Below are 27282 nucleotides of genomic sequence, written 5' to 3'. Positions count from 1 at the left end.
ACCTCAGTCTTCAATCTTACAGGTACCACAGGACATTTGCACCACGCCGCTCACACAAACACATTTTCAAATATTCTGGAAGAAATTAGCATGTGTTTTACACCATAGCACCTATTGACTATTGTTAGAATTTCTTTATTGCTACTGTATGTGTTACAGTTTAGAGATGTGTGGGCTATTCACTTAAACTTGTACCTCAATTTATTAATAATGTTTCTCTTATTTTGTTTAATAGTATCATTGTGTTTATTGTGCTCTCTTAAAATGAGAGGATTTTGGTGATTTACTTAAATGTATTTTATTTTCTTTTTCAGCTGATTGGTTTCTTTGTGAATTGATTTTACTGGTTTCTTTGTGTCTTGATTTATTTGATTTTTTTGCTTTCTTTGATACATTATACAACAATTTCAAATGCTAATTTGTCATGTAATCTCAAGTGACAAATTAAAGTGTGTTTAAATTACTTTATGTTCTTTTTTATTTGAAATAAAACACTGCATTGCACAGTTTATAATTGTAAAAAAAAAATGTTTTGTAGACTTGCACAGTCTAAAGTACTTGACCCATCATTATTTTTTCTTTCATTTTGCTAGAGCATTACAGTGATTGTTGTAAACCATGAATTCATACTTTGTTTTTTTTTTAAAGATTGAGTATAAATGTTTTGTAATAAATTACATTTGACTTATTTTCCTTTTGGGAAATAATAAAAATAAATAATCCAAAAATCCAATTGAGAACTTTTTGTCCTATTTTATTTGTTTATTTATTTTTTTGTAATATGTTATATAACAATATAATGTGTGTGTGTATGTATTGATATATATAAATTCTAAGCATAAAAACACAGTTACAATATTTTCCACGAAAATTATTTCTCTTTATTTAAGCAGAAAAAAACAAGCGTTCCCCCCACATTTTAAAGAAGAAATAAATCATCAGTTTAACAATAACAAAAAAGACTTGTAAAAAATGCTTGTAGTTTCTTAATACTGCAGTAAGCATATTCATTCAATTAATAATACATTTCTGTTATTTCTATGAAAAAAAAAACACATCCAATTTTCCGTTAATATAAAACAATTAAAACACATAGTTATGATATATAACAGAACAGAACAATGACATTTCAGTCAAAAAGTCTCCGCAGAAAGCTCTTCTTAGCTGGGGTCATTTTCATTGAAACTGGAGCCTTGCGATGGGTCATTTTCATTGGGACTCTCTTCACTGGCATCATCTGGCGTGGTGGAGTCATCTCCTGCTTGGGCAGGCCTCTGTGATCCAAGCAGAAGTACTTGCTGTTGTCTTGAGAAAGGTGAAGCAAAAGGCTTTCGGGGAGCTCCATGCACTGGGCATGGACCCAGTGTCCACCTTCACCTCTGGAGCAGAAGATCATGGCAGGTCTGGTGAGTTCAGTAGAGTAGTAGGGCTCCCAGGTGTTGGGGTCCACCAGGCAGGTTAGACAGCACTTGATCCAATAGCCTGTCTGAGATTCATCCTCCTCGTCTTCCTCATTGTAGGTGTCACCCTCTCCATCACTGCTATACTCCAGCTCATGAGGTTCTCTGCCAAAGTACAGCTCCTCAGAGTCTTCCAAAGGTGCAGAGTCCTCAAAATCAGTGGACTCCTGGCTGCATCCCTGAGTTGATGTTTCTCCATTTTGTTCCTTCTGGAAGCTCACCTGATAGAAATGGTAAGCATCTGGTGGAGTTGGGTTTCCTTCAGAGGGGATTGCAATCAAGGCACTTCCTTTGCCCAGGCTGCCACCAAACCAAGTACGGCTGTGGGTTACCTCGCTGGTCCACTGAGGAGGTTCACGAGGCTCCATGTGGACTCCGACATCATCCAGGCCAATGTATGTGCACTCCATGCGCTTCTGAGTCTCAGATTGGTAGCCACCCAAAACTATATACTCATGATAGCCAACAGGAGCAACTATGGCACTGGTAATGGTGAGACCTTCATGAAGAACAGTACAGGTGAGGACAGGGCTTCCTAAGAGAAGCTCCACACGTAGGCGGATCAAACGAGGTGGTCGGCAATCAGAGTTGAGAATGTGACCGCCAAGGAAGTAGACACAGTCCTCTCTCGCAAGAGCTACATGAAACGACTGGCCGTCCGTGAGCTCGGGGAGGGTGTGGGCCGTACAGCAACCAAACTCTAGGTCAATAAGAAAGACTTGTGGTGGACAGTCCACCACGCTGTTCCAGTTTTCCGTGGTCCTTTCGGTGGGGGGCATGTAGGACCTGCCGCCAAACAAAACGCAGGCGGTCTTCCCTCGGCTAAGGATCACGCTGAGGGTGTGGCCGTATCGAGCGCTAGGAACATCTCCAACCAGCTCTTTTTCTTGACAGCAAAATGTGACTTTGCGATTACATCCTCTGCTGTCTACACTTAACATGTAGAGACTTGAGGACAGCTCATTGTTGGGTGTTCGGCCACCATGAATGAGGTAACACTCAGGACTGCCATCATGAGGCTCAAAATGAGCTATCGCAGGACATCGGAGGGGAGGGAGATAACAAGAGTTGTTTGAAAATGAAATGGCACGCAGCTTAAGTTCTCCGTTTTTTATGCGTACACCAAATATTCCAGTTGGACATGAGCGTTTTGGCCAGCCCTTTTGACCAAAGAGGTAAACGTCACCCTCCAGCTCTAATAAGGAGAAGCCTGGTTGCAGAAGGCCAGCACAGTTCACAGCAGTCAGAGGCTGTAAGGCCATCTTTTTGCAGAGAACTGTGTAAAATATAAATGAAAAACAAACATTAATTATTATTCATTTTAGTAGTTGTAGAATATAAACATTTTGTCAAGAAATTCACTGTAAATTGCATAGCTTGACTGAATTAAGTCTAGCATCATATTAAGAGTAATATGATAAGGTTTTTTATTATTATTATCATAATTAATCAAAGTAATGAAGAAAAAAAAATGCGGAACCATATATCCCTTTCCCTGTTTCCCTGATAACATAGAAACATTCCCACAGGAAACTGGTTGTAGTTTTCGTTATTCCCTCTTCCCTTAGAGAATCCCGTTCAGCTTGCAATAAAACGACTACATTACCCAGCATCCAGTGCGAAACTGGCGTTTCTCGTTCTACGTTTAAACGGTACGTCTGAGATGTTTCTTTCAACTCTGAACGCTGTTATTCTCTTATTTTCTTCTTAACAGCTATCAGCGTTTCTCAGTTTTACACTTTTTAGATTCATTTGAATGTCTTTATATAATCAATTTCGCAAGAAAAATCTTGTTAGACAAGTAGGCAAAGCTCTGGCTGTCATCACTAACGTTAGTGCTACACTATAAAAATAGCATAAAGATAAAGATAAGAAGCTTTTAAATCACTATATATTTATAATAATTATATTAGGAAAATATAATTACCTAGGTGTTTATTTTCTATAAGGCACAAGAATTTCACATACATTTCTAAATATTTCATTCATAGTCTTAGGATATTGAGCTTAATAACATGTATTTCTTACCTTTTGGTCAATGCACTCCGAAAACTGAGAGCTGTGTGGTGCTGCTAACTTTTATTTGAGATATTAAAGCAAATGGCCTAGTGACAGTGGAAGAGGTTCAGTGTTTGTGAAGGTTGACTAGCTCATCTTGAGGTTAACTGCCTGTAACTGCTGCTAACAACAGGTGTCTGAGCACAACTCGCACAAGTTTGAATGAAAACAAGCACAAACTCAGTGCATCATTGGTCTGTGTATTAATATGGACTTCATATTGGTGTTTTACAACTGATGATTTATTCGCCTAAAAGATTAATCCAGAAAATCTCATAAGAATTTATATGGATGGTCTTTCTTCCCAAATGAACACCACTGACACTATGTATAATGTAGTTTGATTGGAACGTGTTCTATTAATATTAATATTATTAATTATATTTTGAAGGTTTTTAAGAAAACAATATTATGAATATTGTTCAAGAATGCATTTAATTATTTTAAAGTGATAGTAAAGACATTTATAATGTTATGAAATATTTCTATTTCAAATAAATGGCATTAGTTCAAAACTTCCTAATCAAGGAATTCTGAAAAAAAAAGTATCATGGTTTCCACAAAAATATTAAGCAACTTCAACATTAATGATTATAAGAAATGTTTTTTCAGCACCAAATCATCCTATTAGAATGATTTCTGGAGGATCATGATGCTGACAATTCAGCTTTGCATCACAGAAATAAATTACATTTTAAAACAAATTCAAATAGAAAACAGTTAGGCCTATTTTAAATTGAAATAATAACCAATATTACGTTTTTTCCCCCCAGTATTTTTGATTAAGTAAATTCAGCCTAGGTGATAGCACACATACATCACGGAGACATCTTTGATGTCTGCATGATGCATTTTTTTTTAGATTGTTTGGACATTTCCTAGATGTTCAGAAAATGTCTTTAAGATTTTTATGATTTAGAATGCATGTAAAACTGACATCTTAAAGACGTCTGTCAGATACTTGTACACAACAGATGCTTTCCAGATGAAGCGATCTTTAACAGACATCTCGCAGACATATATTAAGTTAAAAACAGACATATTGCTGCATATTTGAGTTAAAACTCACATAACTCAAATAACTAAATATCAAATATCTTTTAATTGGCTGTAAATGTGTCAGGTTGCACAGATTTTTCACATTGGCCTGATTAGGCCACAGTGCAATCCCACAGATTTTTTTTCTTTCTTTTTTTATGACCTGCATTCGACACTATAATCACACTCTTCATAATGCATCAGTGACAGTGTAGCACGTCTGTATGTAATGTGCTCTTAAAATAGGCTCCTCTGTGTATGAGTGGTCTGTGGCGTCGGGTTCGGTGAGGAGCAGAATGATTCACTCTCATTACACCGAATAACGAATGCGTGAGTCACACATCAAATTTTGGCAGGAGGGGTAGCTCGGATTTGTAAAAATACTCCTTATTTCCCGCAGGTTTATATTTGCATTAACTGTTTCTGCTTGGCGGCTCTTTAAAGGAACGGGAGAAATTAGGCGACTGTTGTTGAAAGAAAGAAAGAAAGAAAGAGAGAGAGGGAGAAGAAGAGAACAGCTGTGCCTGCCTCATTAGCATAATGTTTTTGTGTTTCGGGGGGCTGTGCGCAAGCCCTCGTGCAGTTGTGTGTTTGTTTTGGAGGCCAAAAGATGTGTGTGTGAGAGCGCAAAACAAAGACACGTAACCACGAGTGCCTGGAAGAACAGTGAAAAACACAAACAGCGGAGCACCTGTGTCTGAAGAGCAGGGCCATGAAGAGGAGGCTCAGCGACTCCCCTGAGGCGCCACACAAAATAAAGAATTCCTTCTGTGTTTCCAAGCGCACTGGAGAGCTTTATTCTCCCGCTCAAGCGCACTTACATGCTGGTGTTCACACTTACAGACGCTGTAAAATAAACCTGTTGAGTCCTGAAACGGATTTGCATATGGTGGCAGCGAAAGAATGCAGATGTTTTCCAGCTCTGTCACAATGAAACGGACGCGAGGGAATGGAGAGGGAGACTGAAACGCAACAAACAACAAAACTTAAATGCTTGCATTGTAATGAATGAAGATATTACTTTCAGACTACTTAGCTGATAAGGTTACCCACCTTATTTTTTCAACGCAGAAGTAAGCTGTTTTCTGTGCGAAAACGACTTTGATTCATTAGCCGCAAAGTGCAGTAGCTAAACGGTAAAACGTTTTTCGCTACAAACCAGTGTGTTTATAATTAAAACAATACATTAGAATAATATGCTAAGAAACACCAGTTTGCAATATCAAGCAGCAAAACAAGCTGTTTTGTACAGCTAAAAATAGCTGGAAGCCGGAAGCCTGACACATTAAATTGAAAAATGGCCACGTCCACTCTTAAAGGTGGGGTAAGCGATTTCTGGTAGCCAATGTTGACATTTGAAATCACCAAAACAAACATGGCCCTACCCCAAAAGGGTCTCGCCCCTATTTTGATAGCTCTGCCCCACACATACGTACGCAACCCAGGCAACGATTAGTTCTGTGAAGCAAAGCAAAACCAATGTTACACCGTGTCTACACCGAACGCGAGTGGCGCAGCGCGACAAAATACTATAGAACTCATAATCAGTGATGCTGTTTACACCATAGATATATATACAAGTGGCGCGGCGCGACAAAATACTATAGAACTCATAATCAGTGATGCTGTTTACACCATAGATATATATACATATCTATGGTCTACACTGGATGTGGTGCGGTGCGACACGACAAATCCCCGACAGAAAACTGCTGCTGCATTCTATTCATGACGTATTGACACAAATTTCAAATGATTTTCAACAGTCGCTTTGTCGCGTCCAGTGTACTAAACAGACTTTAGCTGTTGCAGCACAGACACGGTGTTAAGGCCCGTTCACACCAAGGACGATAACTATAAAGATAACGATAAAGATATAGTTCTAAAAATCGTTCTCAATATTAAAGAATAGCAGAGTCCACACCACAACTATAACGATGAAGACAAAGAGAAACGATATCGTTGGAATCACTTTCAAAACGATTTTTTTCCCAGCTGATGAACGATAAAAAAATCGACAGCCAATCAGAATCCATCCTGCTGTAACGAGCTCAAGAATTTAAAGCGGCAGACGCATGTGTGCTTAGAATAAACGGATGATATCGTTCGCTGGTGTGGACGCTAATATCGTTGTCTTTATAGTTATCTTTATAGTTATCGTTCTTGGTGTGAACAAGGCTTTACTCACCTATCGAGAAGAAACAAAGCAACCTCGGCGTCTGATCGCAGGCCTTCCGCTCCTTGAGTTCTCTCCAGCGCTGGAAAGCTGATCCGATATTTACTCTGGTTCTACTTCTTGCCTTATTGCCGTAAACCTTCTTTTGTTCCGCAGACGTTTTCCTCTTTTGTTTTTTATCCGCCATATCTCGGCTAATGTCCGTTCTGTGCACTGAACTCTCTCTCCTCCACATCATGAGTAGACACGTCCCTTACTGCTGATTGGCTACAAGTTTGTTTTGCTATTCGGCCAGAATCAGTTTTCTAAAGCGTTTTTGAAAAATCGCTTACCCCACCTTTAAGGAAAAATAAGGTGGATAGTAGCCTAGACCATGTGTCTGATTCATGTTAACGAATCAATTTGTTCAGATCGCTAACATAAAATGGAAATTTACCCCTTTTCTTTCTGAATGCACATTCCTTTTACAAAATTGTAAAGGAAAACAGTGTCCTGACAAACTTCCATTTCTGCTGATGTCACGCAGGCCATGCATGCTATTGATTATTGTCTATAACTAAATAGCTACTTGGGCAATGTTTTAGAAAATTCACAATCAGTTTGTTACTGTTTTGATTGAATAGCCTATAAAATGCATCACCTTATGAAAGTTAAACAAGTTACAGATGTCTTTTGCCTTTTCAAAAAAAAAAGACCAGATTCACATATTTGAGTCATCCCTCAAAAGTCTTTTCAGAGGACCCTTGCAGCATTTTGTTTCAAATATTCTTTTTTGCATTTTGATTGCAGTGTCTATATTGAATACAGTAGTTCTTACAGTCTGCTAGGACTTTGTGAAGCGATTCTTTTTGTTCATGTTCAAAAGAAGGATTCATTCATATATCAGACATCACTGTAGTTGCACCACTAGTAATGTAGAGATATATTTTGAATAGAGTAGAGTGTGCAGAAAAAAACAGGGTTTTTTGGTATTATTTATGCTATTACAGTGTTTATTAATATTTTGAGTTAGCTTTTTTCAGTTTTCATTCTTATGCATTCCATGATGAAAATTTTGCAGATATTATGATAAGTATAGAAAAGTTTATATAAAATTACTGATACTATTTCCAGTTCATTTGTCATACTGGAAATGGAAGGTCAAGTCAAATGTCATATACTGCACTTCAGGGCAAATCTGGTTGTCTTGTACATATAGAAACTGTGCATACTGTACACAGTCTATATAGTACATTCTGCAGAAATAGTAGTATGGTAGTATTCCAAGAGAGAAGGAAGAGGTGGGCCAGCAGTACAGCTGAGGCCTGAAGCCATGCAAGGATTTGCGCTGTATTATTGATAGAGGAGAGTAATTAAACTCTAGTGTAGCACCTGTTTCTGTCCCTGCTAATGTTGTGCCACCTGAAGACGTCTCTCCCTAGGGTGTGTTCGTGATGAATGACACAGCGACAGCTCAGAGTTTCTGACGATCATCACGCCATTCTTCATTATATTTTAATGTCACGGCAATCACTGCCTGTCCCCCTTCCCAGCCGTCATTGATTGTAATTAAGCTGAACTTCAAAATGATAATTTCATTCCAATCAGGGCTAATGCAGCTATAATGCATATCGCGAGTGATAAGTGACCTGTAAAAAAAGTGCAGCCTAGCAGGACCTCTTCATCATTTTTTTAGGTTTTTTATACCAGTACTTCATCTTTGTTTCGTCTGGTTCAGGCTCTCTGGATTTGCATTGCGTACGCAAATGTCTCTTTTAAACAAAATGTGCTTTATGTAGGCGGTAAAGCCCAAAGTATTCTTCATTTTCTGTATGCGTAGCGAACATGCGCAGCCGAACACGTAGCCTTTAGTTGTCGACTCCATTTGATAGTGTACTCAAAACGCATGCGCTCTAGAAAGCTTCATCTTTGTCCAGTGTCTGCTCTATTTTTCTCCAGAAGTTATGATGACTAATAAAATGGCTTTGTACTCTTTTAAACTAAAGCTGTAGCTATCTCATAAACCCCTCCCTTATGAAAATTAACCATGGTTTTATTGTAGTAAAAGTGCTGTAACCAAGGTTTTTTTTTTTGACGTATTGATTACTATTTGTATAACCACAGTTGTATTACAAATACCATGGTTAAACGATGGTTAGTGTAGCAAAGCCAAGGTTAATTCGTGGTTACCATGGTTTAACTATAGTAATCATGGTTTTTTGGTTTTATTTGTAGTAAAACCATGGTTATTTTTCGTAAGGGCTCACACAAGCGCTTGTCAATGCAGCCATCTATTGTTGTTGCAGTCTCTGCTATTTTGTTGCTGTTGTTACGTCTTTTTGAGTTTTGTTTTCTACTGTTAAACAACGGTCTGGGCCAGTGTTGCCACCTTGTGGAACAACTGATTAATGCAAAATAAATTCACTGCGCATTTATGACCTGTGCGTACAAAGCACGTGCAGTTACAAAAATCAGGTGGTGAGTGTGCAGTGCGTGCATACTATTCTGGTGACGAAATTTGTGTTGCGCACTGTATGCAAACACTTGCAAAACCAAAGTACACTTAATAGTGTAATGTTCATTGCACCAGGCAAATCTCTCACTCTGTTTCTTTTTGTATCTCTTTCTTTCTGAATGTGGATAGGTTTGACAGGATGCCAGGTTTAGTTAACGATTCAGCTGTGGACGACCATGACCAAGCCATAACTGAAGCTCTGGAGCAATTCTGCAACTCCCTGGAGCAAACATATGAGCAATTCCTGTCCACCTTCACGTACTTGACCCCAGGTGAGCATACTGAATGCCACATACATCTTATTTTCTCTGATACGTCCCTGATCCTTCACCCGTGGTCTTTACTGTCGTATCCCATTGCAGAGAATGTGAGGGATCCGGGATTGACTGCTCCTAGAGGACATGAAGACCCGTCCCAGAGAGAGATGGACAGCAGCCGAGAGCGACAAAGAGAGGATGAAGTGACAGAGATGGAGGAGAGCGTATACCGAAGGATGGGACAGGCGAATCGCTGCTCACCGACTGCTGATCAGGAAGAGGTCAGCACCTTATAGATCTGAACCGCTCGAACCGACAGTCTTTACAGGGAGAGGTTCAGACAGACCTCTCCTTCACTCCCCTTCAATCAAAGTTAAAGTTTTCTGCATTAGCTCCTGCTCTGTTTATCAAACACACACATACAGGTCTTATGTGTAATTGGCTCTTTTTTCCATCTGTCATTTTTGTCTTGCCTTTTTAGTGGTGTTTCCCAAGGCTAACATCTCTATTGCTTATACTCAGGATTAAGGGTAGGCACCATTTGTGAAAATGGGTGGAAAAAATCCCTTAGACTTACATACCCAAGACATATGAGGGGACTAGAATATTATGGAGATTTGGCCCAGTAGGTATCTATGTAAGAATGTTTTCGCAACCACATAGAAACAGGCTAAAATTCCCTCAGAAATTTTTAGCAACCATATAGCCACTCTCTGACAACCACCCAGTGCAACCTAGCATCATGGTGACAGATTTGGTAAGTAACACTACCATTTACTTCAGAATGCAACTACCTAGCAATGGCCTAGTATCACCTGTAGGAACCACATAAAAATATTAAAATTGACTTGCAACCTTATTGCAATCATTTAGCAGGACTCCGCAAACAATGCATAACCACCTAGAATTATGATGATTTTTGTGTGGTTAAGTGCAACTCAAATTTTCTGCTGAATGCAATGGCCAAACAGCCACATATCAACCATAACAACCAGTTAGAAATTCACTCAAAACCTATTAGCAACCACATAGCAATGCTCTGGCAACCATGTATAATCTTGTTAAGGTGTTTTTTTGTAGAGTTAAAGGTGCAGTATGTAATATTGATAGCTAGCGGATAAAATGGGTACTGTAGTCCAAATTCGAAATATTTGAGAGTGAGAGAGTTGTTTCTCCCGCCCCTTCCTCCTCAGACTCGACACTCATGCAGGTTGCCAGATTGAGGTCACACTACAGGAACGAGCGCAACTGATAATGGAAGGCGATGAGCCTTTGTTGATGTGTTGGTTTATGTGTGTTTTAATATGCCTCGGGTCACAGAGCTTTTTCGATGGATGCCAAGGATTTTTAGGTCGGGTAGAATCTGAAATCTCTGACCCAGTAAGTTTTCTTCCATGGCTGCAATACGCTGTGTTTTCCACCATCTGCCATCACAGGGTGTCGAAAAATTTACTTACAGCACCTTTAAAGGGATAGTTCCCCCAAAAATGAAAATTCTGTCATTAATTACTCATCCTCATGTCATTCCAAACCCGTAAGACCTTCGTTCATCTTTGTTCATCTGATGAAATCCGAGAGCTTTCTTACCCTGCATAGACAGCAATGGCACTACCATGGTCAAGGCCCACATTCAAGAAATACACACGCGTGCATCGTGGTACTCTCGTGAATGATGGCGGAGACTGACATGCTGATGAAATCCGAGAGCTTTCTTACCCTGCATAGACAGCAATGGCACTACCATGGTCAAGGCCCACATTCAAGAAATACACACGCGTGCATCGTGGTACTCTCGTGAATGATGGCGGAGACTGACTGACTGTTATTTTTGTTTTCTTTTCACACAGAAAGTATTCTCGTAGCTTCATAAAATTAAGGTTGAACCACTGATGTCACATGGACTATTTTAACAATGTCCTTATTACCTTTCTGGGCCTTGAACGTGTCTGTTGCTTTGCTGTCTATGCAGGGTCAGAAAGTTCTCGAATTTCATCAAAAATATATTAATTTGCATTCTGAAGATGAACGAAGGTCTTACGGGTTTGGAATGACATGAGGGTGAGTAATTAATGACAGAATTTTCATTTTTGGGTTAACTATTCCTTTAAGCACCACTCAAGTTTTATCAGAATGCAGCTAATTGGCAATGGTCAAGCAATGACACATCTACATGCTAAAATTCACTTAGAACCTATTAGCAATCATATAGCAATGCTCTGGCAACCAAGCATAACAGCCCAGAGTTATGGTGGTGATCTGGTAAGCCCACTCATGTTTTCTTCTGAAAGCGATTATCTATAGTAACCACAGATCAACATGCTAAAAATTACTTGTATAACCCTTTATAAACCAATGCTCTGTCAGCGAATCACAACAACCTAGCTTTTTGGTGGAGACTTTTGTACATGCATTCTGAAGAAAATGTGCTTGCAACATCACTGACTATTACAAACTCCTATAAAACACGTTTCTTCAGCGAGTGTCCATTATAAAACACTTGCCAGACATGCGACCATACTGAAATGTGCTCGTGCAAAGAGCTATCAAAGAGCGCACATACAGTACACGGTCTGTTTGTATGCACAATAATAATAATGGACTCGCGCATGTCTTATAATGTACGACTCCTGTATGTCACTGTAATCGTCTTTACCTCCATTACAGTCATCATCCATGTAAACTTTGCTGGTAAGATACTGGTTTGCTTTATTCAGCCCATACAGACTAGTCCTGAATTCATATTTCTTATTAATAGAGGTATGATTGTTCCCACCAATCGCTGCACAAGTTAAGGTTGCGTATGATGACGAAATCACGGTAGTGCTAGCCCTCCTGGAACTCATAAAGATTGCATTGCAGTGCCTTTGTTTGGAAGCCATTGAGAACAGTCTGGGCGATTCTCAGCCAGAGTGAAATTGTCCAAAAAGGGGTGGTACTCCACAAAATGTGACTTGACGCTGATTGTACTATATATCCAGAGGCAGAACAAACAGTCTAGAAAGGTGACAATTGTGGTTGAATGTGACAGAAAAAAAAATCCTCCCTTTCATACTTTGGTGGTGCATCGCCCTATCACCTTAATGAAGAAAATGCCCCTGCTAGCAACCATGTAGAAACATATAGCAAAGCTCTGGTAACAACAACCTAGCTTTGTGGCTGAAACTTGTTATATGAAAGCACCAATTTCTTCAGAATGCATCCACCTACAGTAGCAACACACTGAAAATGGCATGAAAACCCTTAGCAACTTAGCATTGCAGTGGTGTCTTTAGTATGAGCAAGCACCACTCAAAATACTAAAAATATTCCCCATTTTTCTTTATGTTCTGTCTTTTTGATGTGTTTCTTCCTCAAGACTTTTGGAATTCTCCTCTCAACGTATTGGATGGCTTCATTGCAATGTGTGTTTTGCTTATCTGTCTGTCTGTGTGAATGGTGCTTAAGATTCCCGCCTGGCTTGTGTATTGATCTCAGTGGGGCTCTGGCGAGCCACAGCACTGGTTACTGTCAATAACGCAAAGCACATCAGCTAACATCCCAGGCTAGTCGATGCTAAAAAAAGCCTCTGCATTATTTAGCTCCCTGCCACCAGGAGAGAAAAACAGCTGTATTGATTATAATGTTGTTTTGATTGTAATCACACCGATTCACATGGCTGCTGTAATTTCAGAGCATCATTAAATGAAATGAGATGGTGAGTTTATGAGTTTGTGTGTTTGTATAGGTGCTGCTGGATGGCGGTTGTGTTGGAGGAAGACTGGGCGGCCCATCAAACTCTGTTCCAGACAGACCTGTGAAGGTAAACAGTTCTTTGGAGATGCCTATAATCTGAGATGCCTATAAACATGCTTTATTTCGTTCAGAACCAAACAAAGGCAATGTTAGCCTACTTAATAATTGTGTTTATAAGCTCATTACGGTATGCTAAGCTAACTTCAACATTATTTGGATCGATTGAGTTCAATCTAATAAAAAAGAACTATGCTATTGTATTTTTAAGGTCATTAGAGTAATGTTGGAGTCTAGACTTCAATTTAATAAAAAAGGACTAATTTACTTAACATTACTGAGCTGACGTAAACGTCAAACTCTGCAATCAAGACTTCAGTCTAATAAAAACTGACTATTTTACTTAATATTGTGTGCTATGTATTTTTAAGCTAATTAGGGTATGCTAAGTTAACATGAACTTTAAACTGTTGGAATCAATTGAGTCAACACTTCAATCTAATAAAAAAGGAATGTTTTTCTTAATGTTCTTGTGTTTATAAGCTAATTAGAGTATGCTAAGCTAGTGTTAACATTAAACTCTGTTGAAGTCAATTGAGTCAAGATTTCAATCTAATAAAATGGGACTATTTTGCTTAATTTTTTGTGTTTTGAAATTTTAAGCTAATTAGAACATGCTAAGCTAACATTAAACTGTTGGAATTACTTGAGTCAGGATTTCACGTAATATTTACCTGTGCTATGCATTTTTAAGGTCAAGAATATGCTAAGCTAGAAACATTCTGTTGTTATAGCTTAGAAACATGTTAACATTCAACTTTATGGGAAGTGCTGTTAGCTTAGCAAAATGTTAACATCTAACTGCATTGTACAAATCAGTTGTGAATGAAATTTTTGTGTGAAGAACAATGTTTCTGTTGAGGACTAATTTGCTAATTCTAATCAATTGTAATTGTAAAATAACTGTTCATAAAATATATTTTTTTCCCCTCTTGGCAGTTTGATAATTATCTGGGAGATTCAGAGGATGAAGAGGAAAATGCTGACACTACAGGTGTTTATTACTCTAAAACGTAACAAATTCAAATACTTGACACTTAACACAGTTTATTTTTGTTGATTACAGTGGCCTAGATGCACATTTGGAGCCTTTATTTACATTTTCACAAATTCTTTTCTCATGTAAAGCACATAAATTCTCGTCATCTTTTTTATATTTGACAACAGCTTCAAATGGAATTGGATCTATCACAAATAATATAAAATTCACATAATACACATTGACATGTTGGCATCACCTGTATGGGTGTATTTTAAAAATGGGAATAGCGAGGCATGCTGGCATAAATATTATTTTCATGTGCATATGTAAGGATTGCATGGGCTCACCTTACCTTTAATAGGGTTTAGTGGATATCATGTGCATGCCATTTTTTGTAATTAGAGCTGTCATACAGCTTGATTTAAATATATTACCATTTATTACACATATTCAATGCATGCAAATTCCAAACCGCTCCCTCGTCATTAGAGCCGGGGGCAAGCGCTCGCTTGGCGAGGCTTAACGCTTGCTGTGCAGGCTTGTAATGAGTCGCTCTTTTCTGCAGTGCCAGAGAGGCTCATTTAAACTCCAATGACCAGTTTAATACAAAAATAAATAAAATAGTTGGAGGAATGAAAGCCTCTTTTGATTGGAGAGGCTTACTGTTCAGAGCAGGGCTTCCGTGTTTTTCGGTGTGTTTGTCTATGATCAAGGTGTTAATTCAGAGGAAAGGGTGTATGTAAAAGTCATTAGGTGGCGTGTTTATAATGGCAGTCGTATCCACAGAATAACAACAAGATGCATGCTGAACTTGAAGTTAATTAGCATGAATAATCATGCCACTGCTTGTTGGTGATGGTAAAAATATCCTTTACCGGGAGTTGGCAGGTCGCTGTTGGCATTCTTGTCCTGATGTTGTAGGTGTTTGGTGTTAACACTTTTGGAAATCTGACAGAATTTTTTGTTTAAATAATTGTTTTATTTAATGAAAAAAAATTAATGTTATTGCTAAAAATTAGGCTAAATAAATAAATAAACAAATAAAAACTTTCCAACCGTTTGGTGCTGCAAGTTTACTAATTGAACTAAAATTACGGCAAAAAAAATAAATAAAAAAAGAGTAAAAGAGTAAAAAGAATGATTTTTTTCTTCAAAAAGTGAAATAAAAGTTTCATCAGGAACTAGCCTAAAATAAAATGAAAAATACACTTTGAACAAACTAAATATAATAACAGAAAAATGTATTTCAGTTTTATGATTTCAGTTCATTCTGGGTTGTCTGGTTGAAACCATCTTTCATACACTTTTAAATATACTCATCATACATAGAAAATACACTTAATCTCTCAAACCTGATTATTGATGCACTCTGTCAAAAAAAGAACTGTTTATTCAGGAGGAGCCCACTAAGGACATGTAAAACAACCAATAACAGTTTGCTTTTTTTGAATGTCACATTTAGTAAATATAAACTCAGTGACAGACTACGTTGTCATGTCTTTTGAGTGAATCAGTTATTCAGTCAACTGAATCAGTTTGTTCAGAAATGCTGCTTCATTCAGGAAGGAGACAAATGGCTTAATGAGTGAATCATTAATTAGATTCATTCAAAAACTAAAAACATTGATTCACTGAGGACTTAAACACCACAGTTGCTTGTTGTTTAGAAACATGCAGCTGGAACAGTTTGTGTTATGTTAGAAGGAATGAAAAGTATAACTATGCTAACACTAAATAAAACCTATTTTATTATATGAAAAAAGAAATAAAAACTATTTATGCACAATTAAAAGTAACTGAACCAAAATGCAAATTTAAATAAAAAATAAAGAAACTATGAATTTTTCAAAACTATAATAACTTTGATGTGAAGGCCCGTAACTTATCCTTTATGTTAAGGGATAGTTCACCCAAAAATGAAAATTCTGTCATTAATTACTCACCCTCGTGTCGTTCCAAACCCGTAAGACCTCTGTTCATCTTCGGAACAAAAATTAAGATATTTTTGATGAAATCCAAGAGCTTTCTGACCTTCCATAGACAGCAACGCAACTACTACGTTCATGGCCAAGAAAGGTAGTAAGGACATCAGTAAAATAGTCCATGTGACATCAGTGGTTCAACCGTAATGTTATGAAGCTACGAGAATACTTTTTGTGCGCAAAGAAAACACATTATGACTTTATTCAACAACCTATTCTCTTCTCGCTTTCACAAGAGTACCATGACGCACCTACGGTCTTACGGGTTTGGAACAACATGAGGGTGAGTGATTAATGACAGAATTTTTATTTTTGGGTGAACTATCCCTTTAAGAACTATTGCCTTTACTTAAGGGTTCAGCGCCACACCGGCGATTGGCATCCAGATGAATCTTAAAGTGGGTTGAGGGGAAGGCGGTTTGGTCAAAGCAGATCAAGGCTCAAGAAGAGCTACCGGGTATCTACAGTTTTAATGAAACACGCCTCTGCTCGCCTGTCAGGGAGGTTCACGGCACGGCGTAACAGCATCAGCCTTCAGATTCATTAGCGGCATGAAGCTTCTTCCCGTGTTTCTTTAGTGAGCTGGTTAATGGTCTTGTTTTTGAGACCACCTTGTTCTGAAGGCCGTGGGTGTGTGGGGATCCTTCACTCACACACATATGGTGTTTGCATACACTCAAACAAACATGCAGAAATGCACGCTACACCCTCAGATGCCTGGTCCTCACCCAGCAGCTGAGACTATGGCTTTCACTGTGCCAGTAATTAGCTGTTTAATTAAGATCAGCATCAGCTGAGCTCTTGCCAGGCCTGATGTCTTTCTCTCACATAAACTACTGCAAAAATCCACTGAGAGACAGGATGTAAACAGCTTATTAGCACATCAGTCCTTCTTTTATGATATAAAGTGTAAGTTCACTCAAAATGTACTTATTTTGATGTTGTTTTAAACTTTATTTCTCTGTTGAACGCAGAAGATGTTTTGCTAAATGTCCGAGTTGCTCTTTTCCAGAAGGCTCCAAGCTCCCAAAATAGGCTTTCAAATATACAGAACATTTGAACTCCTTCCAATCAAGGGACATTTGTAAACAAAAAAACAACAAAAAAATTCTGACATTTCTTTGTCAAAGAAATCACGCACGCACGCACGCACACACACACACACACACACACACACACACACACAAAACAACCTAAATTGTCCACCACACTTTGAACAAAAACTACATATAATTACATAGAAATTTTCATAATTTCAATTAATTCTGGATGGTCTGGTTTAGTAATTAATCTCCCAAATCTTCGCCTACGCTGAGACTTTCACTTGCTCACAAGAAACAGCTAACATGAAAGTTTCTTGTGCATACACACAAGTCTCAGGGATTATGTATTTGTGCAAATTTGACTTTTTTCACTTTATGACTTGTAACAAAAAATAACTAGAATTTTCTTTTTCTCACAAAAAATTATTGAATGGCTTCAGAAGACAGAATATTGTCTAAAGTCATATTTTTTGTTATAGTTGGAGCTTGACAATCATCCACTTTCGTTATATAGTAACCTGCAACACAGACATTCTTCAAAATATCTTCTTTTGTGTTTCACGGGAAGAAAGAAAGAGTTTTGAACAACAAGAGGGTGAGTCAATAATGACAGAATTTGTATTTAAAAGAGACAGTACAAGTACTGTAAATAAGCCAGAGTTAGCCAAATAGACAAATTTTCATCGGTTGCCTCGTCAGACTTTAAGGTGGCAACCTAAAATTGATCACAAATAACAATCATAGTTGTTTACAGTTTATAAAACATGCATCAACACAGTAAAACTGAGCATATGAAATGTAGAGAAGAAGAAAAAATGAACGGATTTAAATATACATTAGAACAGTATAATACCAAATCAACAGATGAATACATAAAGACTACCAAAGATAATAATGAGAGTGTCAGAGATATACACATTCACTTGTAAAAGAAGAAACAGTTTGTAATGAATGTTGTTGTGTGTTGTCAGGCACATGTACGCTACCAGGTGAGATTGAAGAAGATCTGATAGCTGTCTCCTCTTCATCGCTCTGTCACCATACACTGCTGGAGATCTCCTCTACTTTCACAGACCAGAGGACACACACTCCCAGTGCAGCTGAGAACCAGGTACACACACACACACACACACACACACACACACACACACCAATGCGTCTCTCTGAGAGCAGTCAAGCTTGGGAAGAATCTCAGGGACTGAGATGCCCTTTTCTGTTGCATTTCACAGAGACTCTGTAAAATCCTTCATTAACTTTTTTTGTCATTCTAGGATGAAAGTGAGGAGGTTGTTCCTTTCCATCTGGATGAGAACTTTGATTACGATAACGTTGTGCTGTCTAGCAAATACGCCATCCAGGAACAGAGCGGCAGACCATCTTGAGCTGTAAATGAGTGTAACTCTGGCAAATGCTTTTAAAAACTCTGATTTTTACGGAGTAAAGTCCTTGTTAACATGATAGAAAGGTTTTTATTTCGCCAAATAACTAGAGGGCAGACAGATTGGCTGTTTTTAGTGATAATTCTGCAGTTTGTAGCATCTGTACTACTCAATAAAGTATGTTAGTGTCTCTGTTTTCAAAGAGACAATTAAATTTAATACACTCAGTCCAGTTTTACATTTAACTGACAATTAGATGAGCAGGACCAAGCTAGAAACCGGAAATAAGCATGAAACGGTGTCCACAACCCATATTTTTTCCATAAAGTGACTTCTGAGAGAAGACATGGTTGCTTTGAAGAATCCTTTATAGAAAGAAAATAGTCCATTTTAATTTTATTTGGACTTTAAAAGTACTTTAATTTGCTTAAACAAACCAAAAGATGCGTATTTGTCTTTTAGTCCAAATCAAATGTCATTATGATTATTAATGTTGTTATTATTTTACAACTAGCTAGGCTTAGACGTTTTCATTTTCTGACTCAACAGCTCAAATTGGTGGCCTGTGGTGCAACTCTTTTTCTTACGTACTTGGGAAAAGTAATTAATTGCTCGTTCTGTCTTACTGTGTTTTATTCACTGGAACAAAACGCTCAGGGAGGTTTTTTCTGTTCTCTGTAAAAACCTCCTAACCTGAATAAAAGGCCAAAACATGGTGGTCTTTGAAAATAATTTGCCCCCCTTTTTCTTGACTTGATAGTTTATTTTGACATCTCTGAGAATGTCCATGCGTACCGTAAAAGAGTTTTCTAGCTGTTTCCCAGCATGTTTCCTCACATTTTCACCACCCTTACCTTCATTTCCCGCTTTTTTGTCTTTTTTCTTGGTACTCTGTGACCCAGAGTTTCCAAAGAAAAAAACAAAGAAAAAGAAGTACTTTTACTTTTTTTTTTTTTAACCTGTGCTAAAACATCAAGGGAGAAATGTTATTTTCCCAAACTTTAGTGAGCTGCCTGTGAAGGCGTTTAAATGATTTGGCCTCCTTTACACTTAAATAGCCTACATTTAAAAGTATTTTTATGACTATTAATAAAATCTTAAGAAATATATACTGATAATGGACAATTTTAAAAATAATAAATATCATTTTCATTATTAATATTTGATTTGTCATTATTATGTTTTTGTAAATATATTTAAATTTTATATAAAACATTTTTTTATTTAAAATGTAAAATGCAGCCTCTCTAAAATTATTATTATTATTTTAAAGATAAAAAAGTTAGCCTGTGATATTGGCTAATATTTGGCAAATGAACTCTTCATATATATATATATATATATATATATACACAAAAATATATTTATACAAATATTTCTGTAATAATGTATTATACATAAAATATTGTTATATTAAAAAATACATTTTATTCATAATTTGTACAATTATCACTGAGACAAATTGTGGACCCTGTGTAAAGTGTACTGTGCATCTGTGACAAAGGAGTATACTTTAAAGGCTTGTGCACTCAACTGTTTGCGAAATGGAGCTTTGCGCTCGTGCATCCTACATCTCTCATTCGCCACTAATCCAAATAGGCGCGATCACTTCAACTGTTTCCTTATACCAGCAGAATCAACTTTAAACACTTATTGTCTTATTAATAATGCATCACTGTATAAAGGTCTGCTTTTATTTGTGTACACTCACAATGAAAACAAAACATTGTGCTTTTGTAAAATAAAGAAAACAAATAGGATGTCGGTTTCTGCCATTTGAGTTTCCTTGAACAAATTAAGCGTGTCACAAAAATGAACTGAAACTCATCATATATAGGCTACGTTGCGTGTCGCACAGTTTTTTTCCCTTGTTTATCTGTAAACTAAATCAAATATATTTCAAGAATTTATTCCTTGTATGTATATATGTACTGCAGATTTTATATATATAACATAATGTAATAATATTTAGTATTTTCACATCTAGGTGGAAACAATTGTAATTTGTACTACTGTCTGTTAAAAATAAATGAAAAGAAACTGAGCATAGTAGATTTGTTTATTTTTCCTGTTGTACCGAAATCGTATCGAACCGTGACCCCCGAACCGAGGTACGTACCGAACCGTGACATCTGTGTACCGTTCCACCCCTAATATATATACATACTATTTAAACATAAGGAACAGCATTAATGGGGCAGTTAATTCCAGATTTTGTTGCTGATTTGCAATTTAATTGCGAGTTCAGCAAACAATTTTTGAGATTTCCTGTAACTTAGATAGAACTTGGTCTTGGATGCCCAAAATAGCTGCCAGGAGGTGTTGCAAATATGGCCTCGAGTGAACAGACTTTCCTTGAAAGGGACCTTGACTGAAATCAATCACGTCTGCAGTCCAAAACATTATCTGATAGTTGCTGTCTATGTAGAGCATTTCAAATCATTCACGTATGAGATGCTGTGACTGTTAGGATGCTCCATCAGAAGGCAGCTGTTTGTAGCAGACAGTAAGGCAGCTCGCTAGGTTTTAGAACAGAGCTAAAGTGTGCATATTTAAAGTGTCCTCTGTCTCTGCGGCCATGCATTTTTAATGTCTGCTTCTGTCACAGTAAGTAATTGGTGGACAGAGGGGTTGAATCGAGACACAAGAGACCTTTTCAGTGCACTTTAAAGAGCTTAACTGATTTTAAAAGTTAACATGATTGTCAAAATATATAGCCGACAGAGAAACTTTTTTAAGCCGTTATGGAAGTTTACGGTTTTAGGGGTTCAAAAACACACTTTCTCAGCATGTGATTCCATAGATTTTCACAGAAATGTCTTCTTTATAAAGATTTATCTTTTCCTTAGTCAAAATATTATTTGCTCATGTTCATGCCTTTCCAAACCCGTATGATGCTGTTTTTCTATAAAATAGTGATGTTTGCTAAAATGGCTAATATGCACTCACAAATCAAATGATCCATGCAACTTATTATGCATATCTCAATTCAAATATTGAGGCTATTGACCTCCAGTTAGTGTCATATTTGGTCTTACAATGACAAAAAAAAAAAGATATCAGATATATCTATAAGGAAGAAATAAGATATATCATATTTACTAATTATTATTATCATTATTGTTATTATTATTATTAATATGTTTTATATATATATATATATGTGTGTGTGTGTATGTGTATATATATATATATACACACACACACACACACATATACATACATACATATACAGTATATATATATAGAAAAGTTAGGCTTTGATATTTGGCAAATATTTTCCTTTTTTTATAATATTTTTTAATAAACATTAAAATAATGTTGCCCACTGACATATATATATATATATATATATATATATATAAAAACAGAAGTCATTTTGCCATGTTGATTTAAGAATGTTTGGATATTTGTAGTGGATTATTATTATTTTTAATTTATTTATTTATTTTGGAATTTATGGATTTTTAAATTTTTTTATGCAAGAAAGCTATGAGAAAGATCTTTTCCTTTTGAGTTCCACAGAAAAATAACAGCACTGAACATCATAAGAGTTAATAATGACAATTTATGGATGAACTTTCCCTTTAAAGACTGTAAACGCTCAGTTTCTACTTCGGTCTCGAACAATATGTAATCAAATAAATGTTTTATACACCGACACTGGAAAATAAGTGTTTATTGCGCACTTTGTCTTATTCTCCATCCCTTGATTTGCGAAATCAGCTTAAAGCAGTTTCTGTGACTTGGCCTCCTTGTTGCTAAGCAATAGCAGAGCAGTGAAAACGAGCATTTGGAAGATCGCGGACCACTGCGACGGCAGCACTTTATCTCGGCTCAAACCATGCCTGCAGCTCTGCATCTGTTCACGATTCGTTTCAGTTGCGCTCAGACCTAGTCCAAAAAGATTTCTGATGTGTGTGTGTGACTTTTTCCAGGCAGGGTTCGAGTGGCCTACCAGGTGGATGCTGCTGTTTGCCAGGTGGGGTTCTCACTGTCACAACCTCAACTCTTTCAGTTAGAGAAACCAGAGAGATAGCTGGAGTGATAAAGAGGGCAACCCCGATCCCTCCCCCGCAATATGAGACAGGTGCGTGAGAACCAGAAAAAAGGGTTTTGTGGGGCAGCAACAGTCTCTTCCAGGTGATAAAGTTAAGAAAGCGGTTAAGAAGATGTTCCTTCAAACTGTTGCTGTGCTCCAGGCTGCCTGCCAGATTCACAGGGCTTTTCGAAGGCCTGTTCTACATCTTCAAAAATGCAAAACTCAGTCATATCCCTAATAGCACATTAATAGGCTGTTTAAGTTTTGATTATCCATTAATTAAATTAAGGATTTATCAAGGACATGCTGGTCCATAATAAAGAATTGAGGCGAATGAAAAAAGAAAGTTTCTTTGGGATGAAGTAACTTGGCATTATCCAGTGCTAGTTGTGCAGATCGAATAATGGCTGAGTTTTAGATGTCAGAGTTTATATATATTTGGAAATTTTAATGAATGTGATTTTCTTTTACACACACACAAAAAATATATATATATAGAATATCAAAAGAATTTGTTTCAGTTGCGCTCATCAATGCATGTTCTCTCTCTCTCTCTCTCTCTCTCTATATATATATATATACATACATATACATATATAGAACATGCATTGATGAATCATGCAAGGACATGAATCAGGGACGTTTCTTAAAATAGTAAATAGGCCAATTTTATTCTCACACTGTTTTAAAGCAATTTCTTTTTAACAAGGGTGAGAAGAACTAAGTGTGACATTACCTTCCGCGACCCCTCAGTGATTGATTTTAACGTATCATTGAGCATATGCTAATTTACTGGCTTGTCCGGTCAGTATCACAACCAGCGTCCAGTAACTGTTGCTTTAATTGAACGTGCCAATCATTTCTAAATTGCTCGAGCAAATCGGACCCAGCTCTTCTGCACTCTGCATTTTCTTCCTTTTTAACTTTTATTTCTAAGTGCCTGTGTTCTTCCCCTGATTAAAGCTGTCGTTCAGCATCCTCTTGAGTGTTCTTGGCAGCCGTATGTGTTTTTTGAGTGAGATGTGGGCTATATTCTTTCAGCGTTTCTCTCCTGAGGGTGTCACTGTTGTGTTGCTAGTTGGTCTCAAGACTGTTCTTGGCTGTCTTCCAGGAGCATCATCTGCAGTTGAGCACAACCAAGTAACCCACAGCAACAAACACTGAATATTTACATAGATCTATATAAAGACAACATATATATATACTAGCTTTCTACACATGAAATGACGAATAATTTGTAATGAAACCATTTTTAATTCAATTTAAATGGAAAAAAACTACTACAGCAAGATTTTTACTTTTACTTTTAGTTTTCTTGAGTAACAGGTGTTTTCCAAGGTCTATACTGTTCAAAAATATATATATTTTAAGTTAAATAAAACAAAGGTTATTGGAGTAGCTACATTTTACAATAAAATACTATTTCAGCTTTTCTATTTCTGAATTAAATTCAGTGTGTTACTTGCCATTTCTTGGTAATTGTGAAATTTACTAGCAATTTCTGAGTGAAAATTGTTTCTACACCAGATTTTTTTGACAATAAACACCTATTTTTCTTTGAGAAAGTAAGCTATTTCCTGTATATGTATAAGACTTTCTATTCATTAGCTGTTAAATAACTAAAAGAATAACAAAGTGCAGTAAACGTGCTACAAACCATGGTATTTATGATTACTGTAATAAATTAAAATAATATGATATGATCAAGCACCATAACAGACTATTTTGTACAGTTAAAATAGCAGGAAGCAGCTTACACTTCATTCAAGTTAAAGATGGCTGCACCCACTCTTACATTAAAAATAAAGTGGATAATAGCTAGAAAAAGCTAACCGTTAGCATTCCCATTCATCTCAATGGAAGCTGCTCAACTAGCGCAAAATACATGATTTAAAAACTCTGACATCTGGCAACTTTGACCCCTTAACCTTGTGTTTTCAGTACATATGATGCAACAATCCCCACTACTGCTTCAAGTAGATGCTAACTAGCTAACAACGCTTGCTACTGCTTCAGCTAGATGCTAACTACCGAAAACATGCTGCATTTCTAAATGAGGTGATTACTGTAGATATTGTATTCTATATTAAAAGTATTTGCTAATGAAACTAGCAAAATAAAATGGCTCTTAAAATGGCTTTCATTTGAAAAAAACAAAAAACAAAAACGGTTAAAACAAGCTAGCCTAGCCACAAATGGAAATGATTAGTAATTGTGAGGGAATTGTTTTGTGTGTCACTGAGTACTACTGTTCTTTGACCACATAAATGCTAAATGCCACTTTTATGAAAGGTATATGGCAAACACCCCTTACAAAAATTATATGGTTTGATTATAGTATAAATGTAGTAACCATGGTTTTTGGCGTATTGATTACCGTTTGTATTTTACTACAAATTTTACTACAAATACCATGGTTAAACTATGGTTAGTGTATCAAGAAAGTGGATCTCACGAGCCATATTTGAGGTGTAACAGACACGAGCATATTAATAAGAATTTTGTGAGCAGTTTTCTTCCTTACCACTAGGGGAGCTAGGGTGTTTTAGTTTTCCTTAAGTAAAGCCATGTGGGTAGAGCCATGGTTAAACTATGGTTAGTGTATCAAAACCATGGTTAATTTGTGGTTACCATGGTTTAACTATAGTAACCATGTCTTTTTTGGTTTTATTTGTAGTAAAACCACCCTGCAAACATGTCCCTGCGGGGCCCATGCTGGCTTTTTGCGGGCACAGTGGGCTAAGGCCAGCCCACATCAAACCTAAACAGGCCCAGTGCGGGCTTGCCCAGGTGAGGCCCACATGATGTTTTTTGCAGAGATGTTACATGTATGTATGGCCTATGTTTGGATTGATGCTAAGAGTTTAAGACAGTGTATTTGTATGCATTTTAGAAGGACTCTTTATTGGTGAGGTTACCACATCATGGTCCAGTATGAATATGGATTTAAAGTTCTTTCGACGTGGGACCATAGTCTGGACTTTTTTTTGACTGTTCCTGGTTAGGAAGAGTCTGTTGTTTGAGAGATGTGGCGTGTTTTCATTACAAGAGGTTGGATTATTCATTTGCTATCAGTCAACTTCAGCTACGGACAGTGTTTGGACATTGATGTACTACAGATAAGACTTTCGCACACATCAACTTTCACATGACGAAATCCTACAGTCTTGCATTGCTTTTGTTTGTTTTTTTGTACTTTTGTGTATTTACATTTTTGGCTATATGTAGCTGTATTAACCTGAACTGAATGTTTTGTATTTAATAAATTGATTTGAAATCCCTTTGATTACTGTACATTTTGACAATAAAGACATTAGTTATGTGGTGACTGCATCCATTTCAGATGTATAATAACTGTTTTTCCCAAAGACTTAAGTTAAAGTAGCTGGAAAGTATTTAAAGTGAAACAGATGTATTGTTGTAGATTAATAGTGCAGGCCCTGTGTGGGCATAGTGAGGGCTTCCTGGGGGCTAAGTGAGGGCTGCCCATGCAGGGCCAGCGCTAAGGTCCAATGAGCAAATTCTCAGGGGCCCTGCGCTGGCAGCCCTAAGGCTAGCCCTAAGTGGGCCTGTAAAGGGCCAGTGCAGGCTTGTTTGCAGGGCATGGTTAATTTTCGTAAGGGATGAAAAGATTCAGTCTTTTTATTTTTCAGTGTTTGGCACCAGAAGTTGTGTATGATGTTCCATTGAAAATGAACTGGAAACCTGCAGTTATCACGTAGCATGTAAAACAACCTAAAACCGTAAACACATGCAACTACTGTAAAATGTGGCTTTTCTGGTCTTAGTTTTGTGTTGAAAATCAAGCTGTTGAAAATCAACCATCCAGGGCTAATCAGGCCAGTACAGAATGCTTTAAAATTTGTGCTGCCCAACAAATCCATATAACGTATAAATGCTTCCTCTGGGGCCTTGACTAGCGTTCAGAGCCCTTGATGAATCGCATTGCTGAACATACGGAGTACACCTCAGGAAAATCTGCTGGCAGGAGCTTATTCGTCTGAAAATTCACTCCGATAAGGCGGCCGGCTAGTGGGCAGCCCAGTAGCACTGCTGGAACATTAATTCAGACAGATGCAGACACCAAAGGTTCAATCCCCCTCCATTTTCTGCCTTATTCTTCCACAGAGCTGAAGGATGTGGAGCCTGCTGGGTATGGAATGGACACCATTTGCATCCATGCACCGGATGAATTCACATTTAGATGCTAATTACTTGCATACCAAAGGGTGCTGGTTGTTTGTACATGTGTGTGCCAGTGTTGAGGAGTTACAAACTTAAAGGAATAGTTCACTCCAAACTGAATATTCAAAACCATGTTGTTCTAAACAGGTATATTCACTTCTGGATCCATTGCTTTAAGTAAATTTTAATTGTGTGACAATATACTGTATGTTATGAAGCTTTTCTAGTAAAAGACCAGCAACTTATCAGATTGATACTGGATGACAATAGCTGTCTAAATATCATGCACTGAACAGTTGAGTACATAGTTTAAGTGTATGGTACTGTATGTCATTTGGGACATAACTTCTGTTTTAGTGAATCGAATGGTTAATCTCCATGAACTGGTTCAAAGAGA

The 27282-nt window shown here is 37.2% G+C and overlaps 2 protein-coding genes across 3 annotated transcripts; one reads left to right on the top strand and one right to left on the bottom strand.

The window, feature by feature from the left end:
• Positions 1-1120: 1120 nt before the first annotated feature.
• On the bottom strand, positions 1121-3645 carry LOC107720771 (V(D)J recombination-activating protein 2-like). The gene is made up of 2 exons (XM_016528594.1): positions 3489-3645; positions 1121-2736 (listed from the first exon to the last, which is right to left on the bottom strand). Exon 2 carries the CDS (start codon positions 2720-2722, stop codon positions 1130-1132), a length of 1593 nt encoding a protein of 530 aa, XP_016384080.1. The 5' UTR covers positions 2723-2736; positions 3489-3645; the 3' UTR covers positions 1121-1129.
• iftap (intraflagellar transport associated protein) lies at positions 3048-19518 on the top strand. 2 transcript variants are annotated; one of them, XM_016528597.1, is made up of 8 exons: positions 3048-3112; positions 9356-9498; positions 9589-9764; positions 13208-13282; positions 14212-14266; positions 18251-18268; positions 18353-18390; positions 18551-19518. In XM_016528597.1, the coding sequence occupies exons 2-8, from the start codon at positions 9366-9368 to the stop codon at positions 18659-18661; spliced, it is 606 nt and encodes a 201-aa protein (XP_016384083.1). In that variant the 5' UTR covers positions 3048-3112; positions 9356-9365; the 3' UTR covers positions 18662-19518. The 2 variants fall into 2 exon arrangements, with proteins under 2 accessions (XP_016384083.1, XP_016384081.1); XM_016528595.1 differs by having other exon boundaries at positions 18251-18390.
• The last annotated feature ends 7764 nt before the right edge of the window (positions 19519-27282 follow it).

Source organism: Sinocyclocheilus rhinocerous, unplaced genomic scaffold (genome assembly GCF_001515625.1).
Source record: "Sinocyclocheilus rhinocerous isolate Xijiao unplaced genomic scaffold, SAMN03320098_v1.1 scaffold1022, whole genome shotgun sequence".
Taxonomy (NCBI): domain Eukaryota; kingdom Metazoa; phylum Chordata; class Actinopteri; order Cypriniformes; family Cyprinidae; genus Sinocyclocheilus; species Sinocyclocheilus rhinocerous.
Note: the sequence above shows the minus strand (reverse complement) of the source record. Positions and strands in the feature narration are given on the sequence as shown.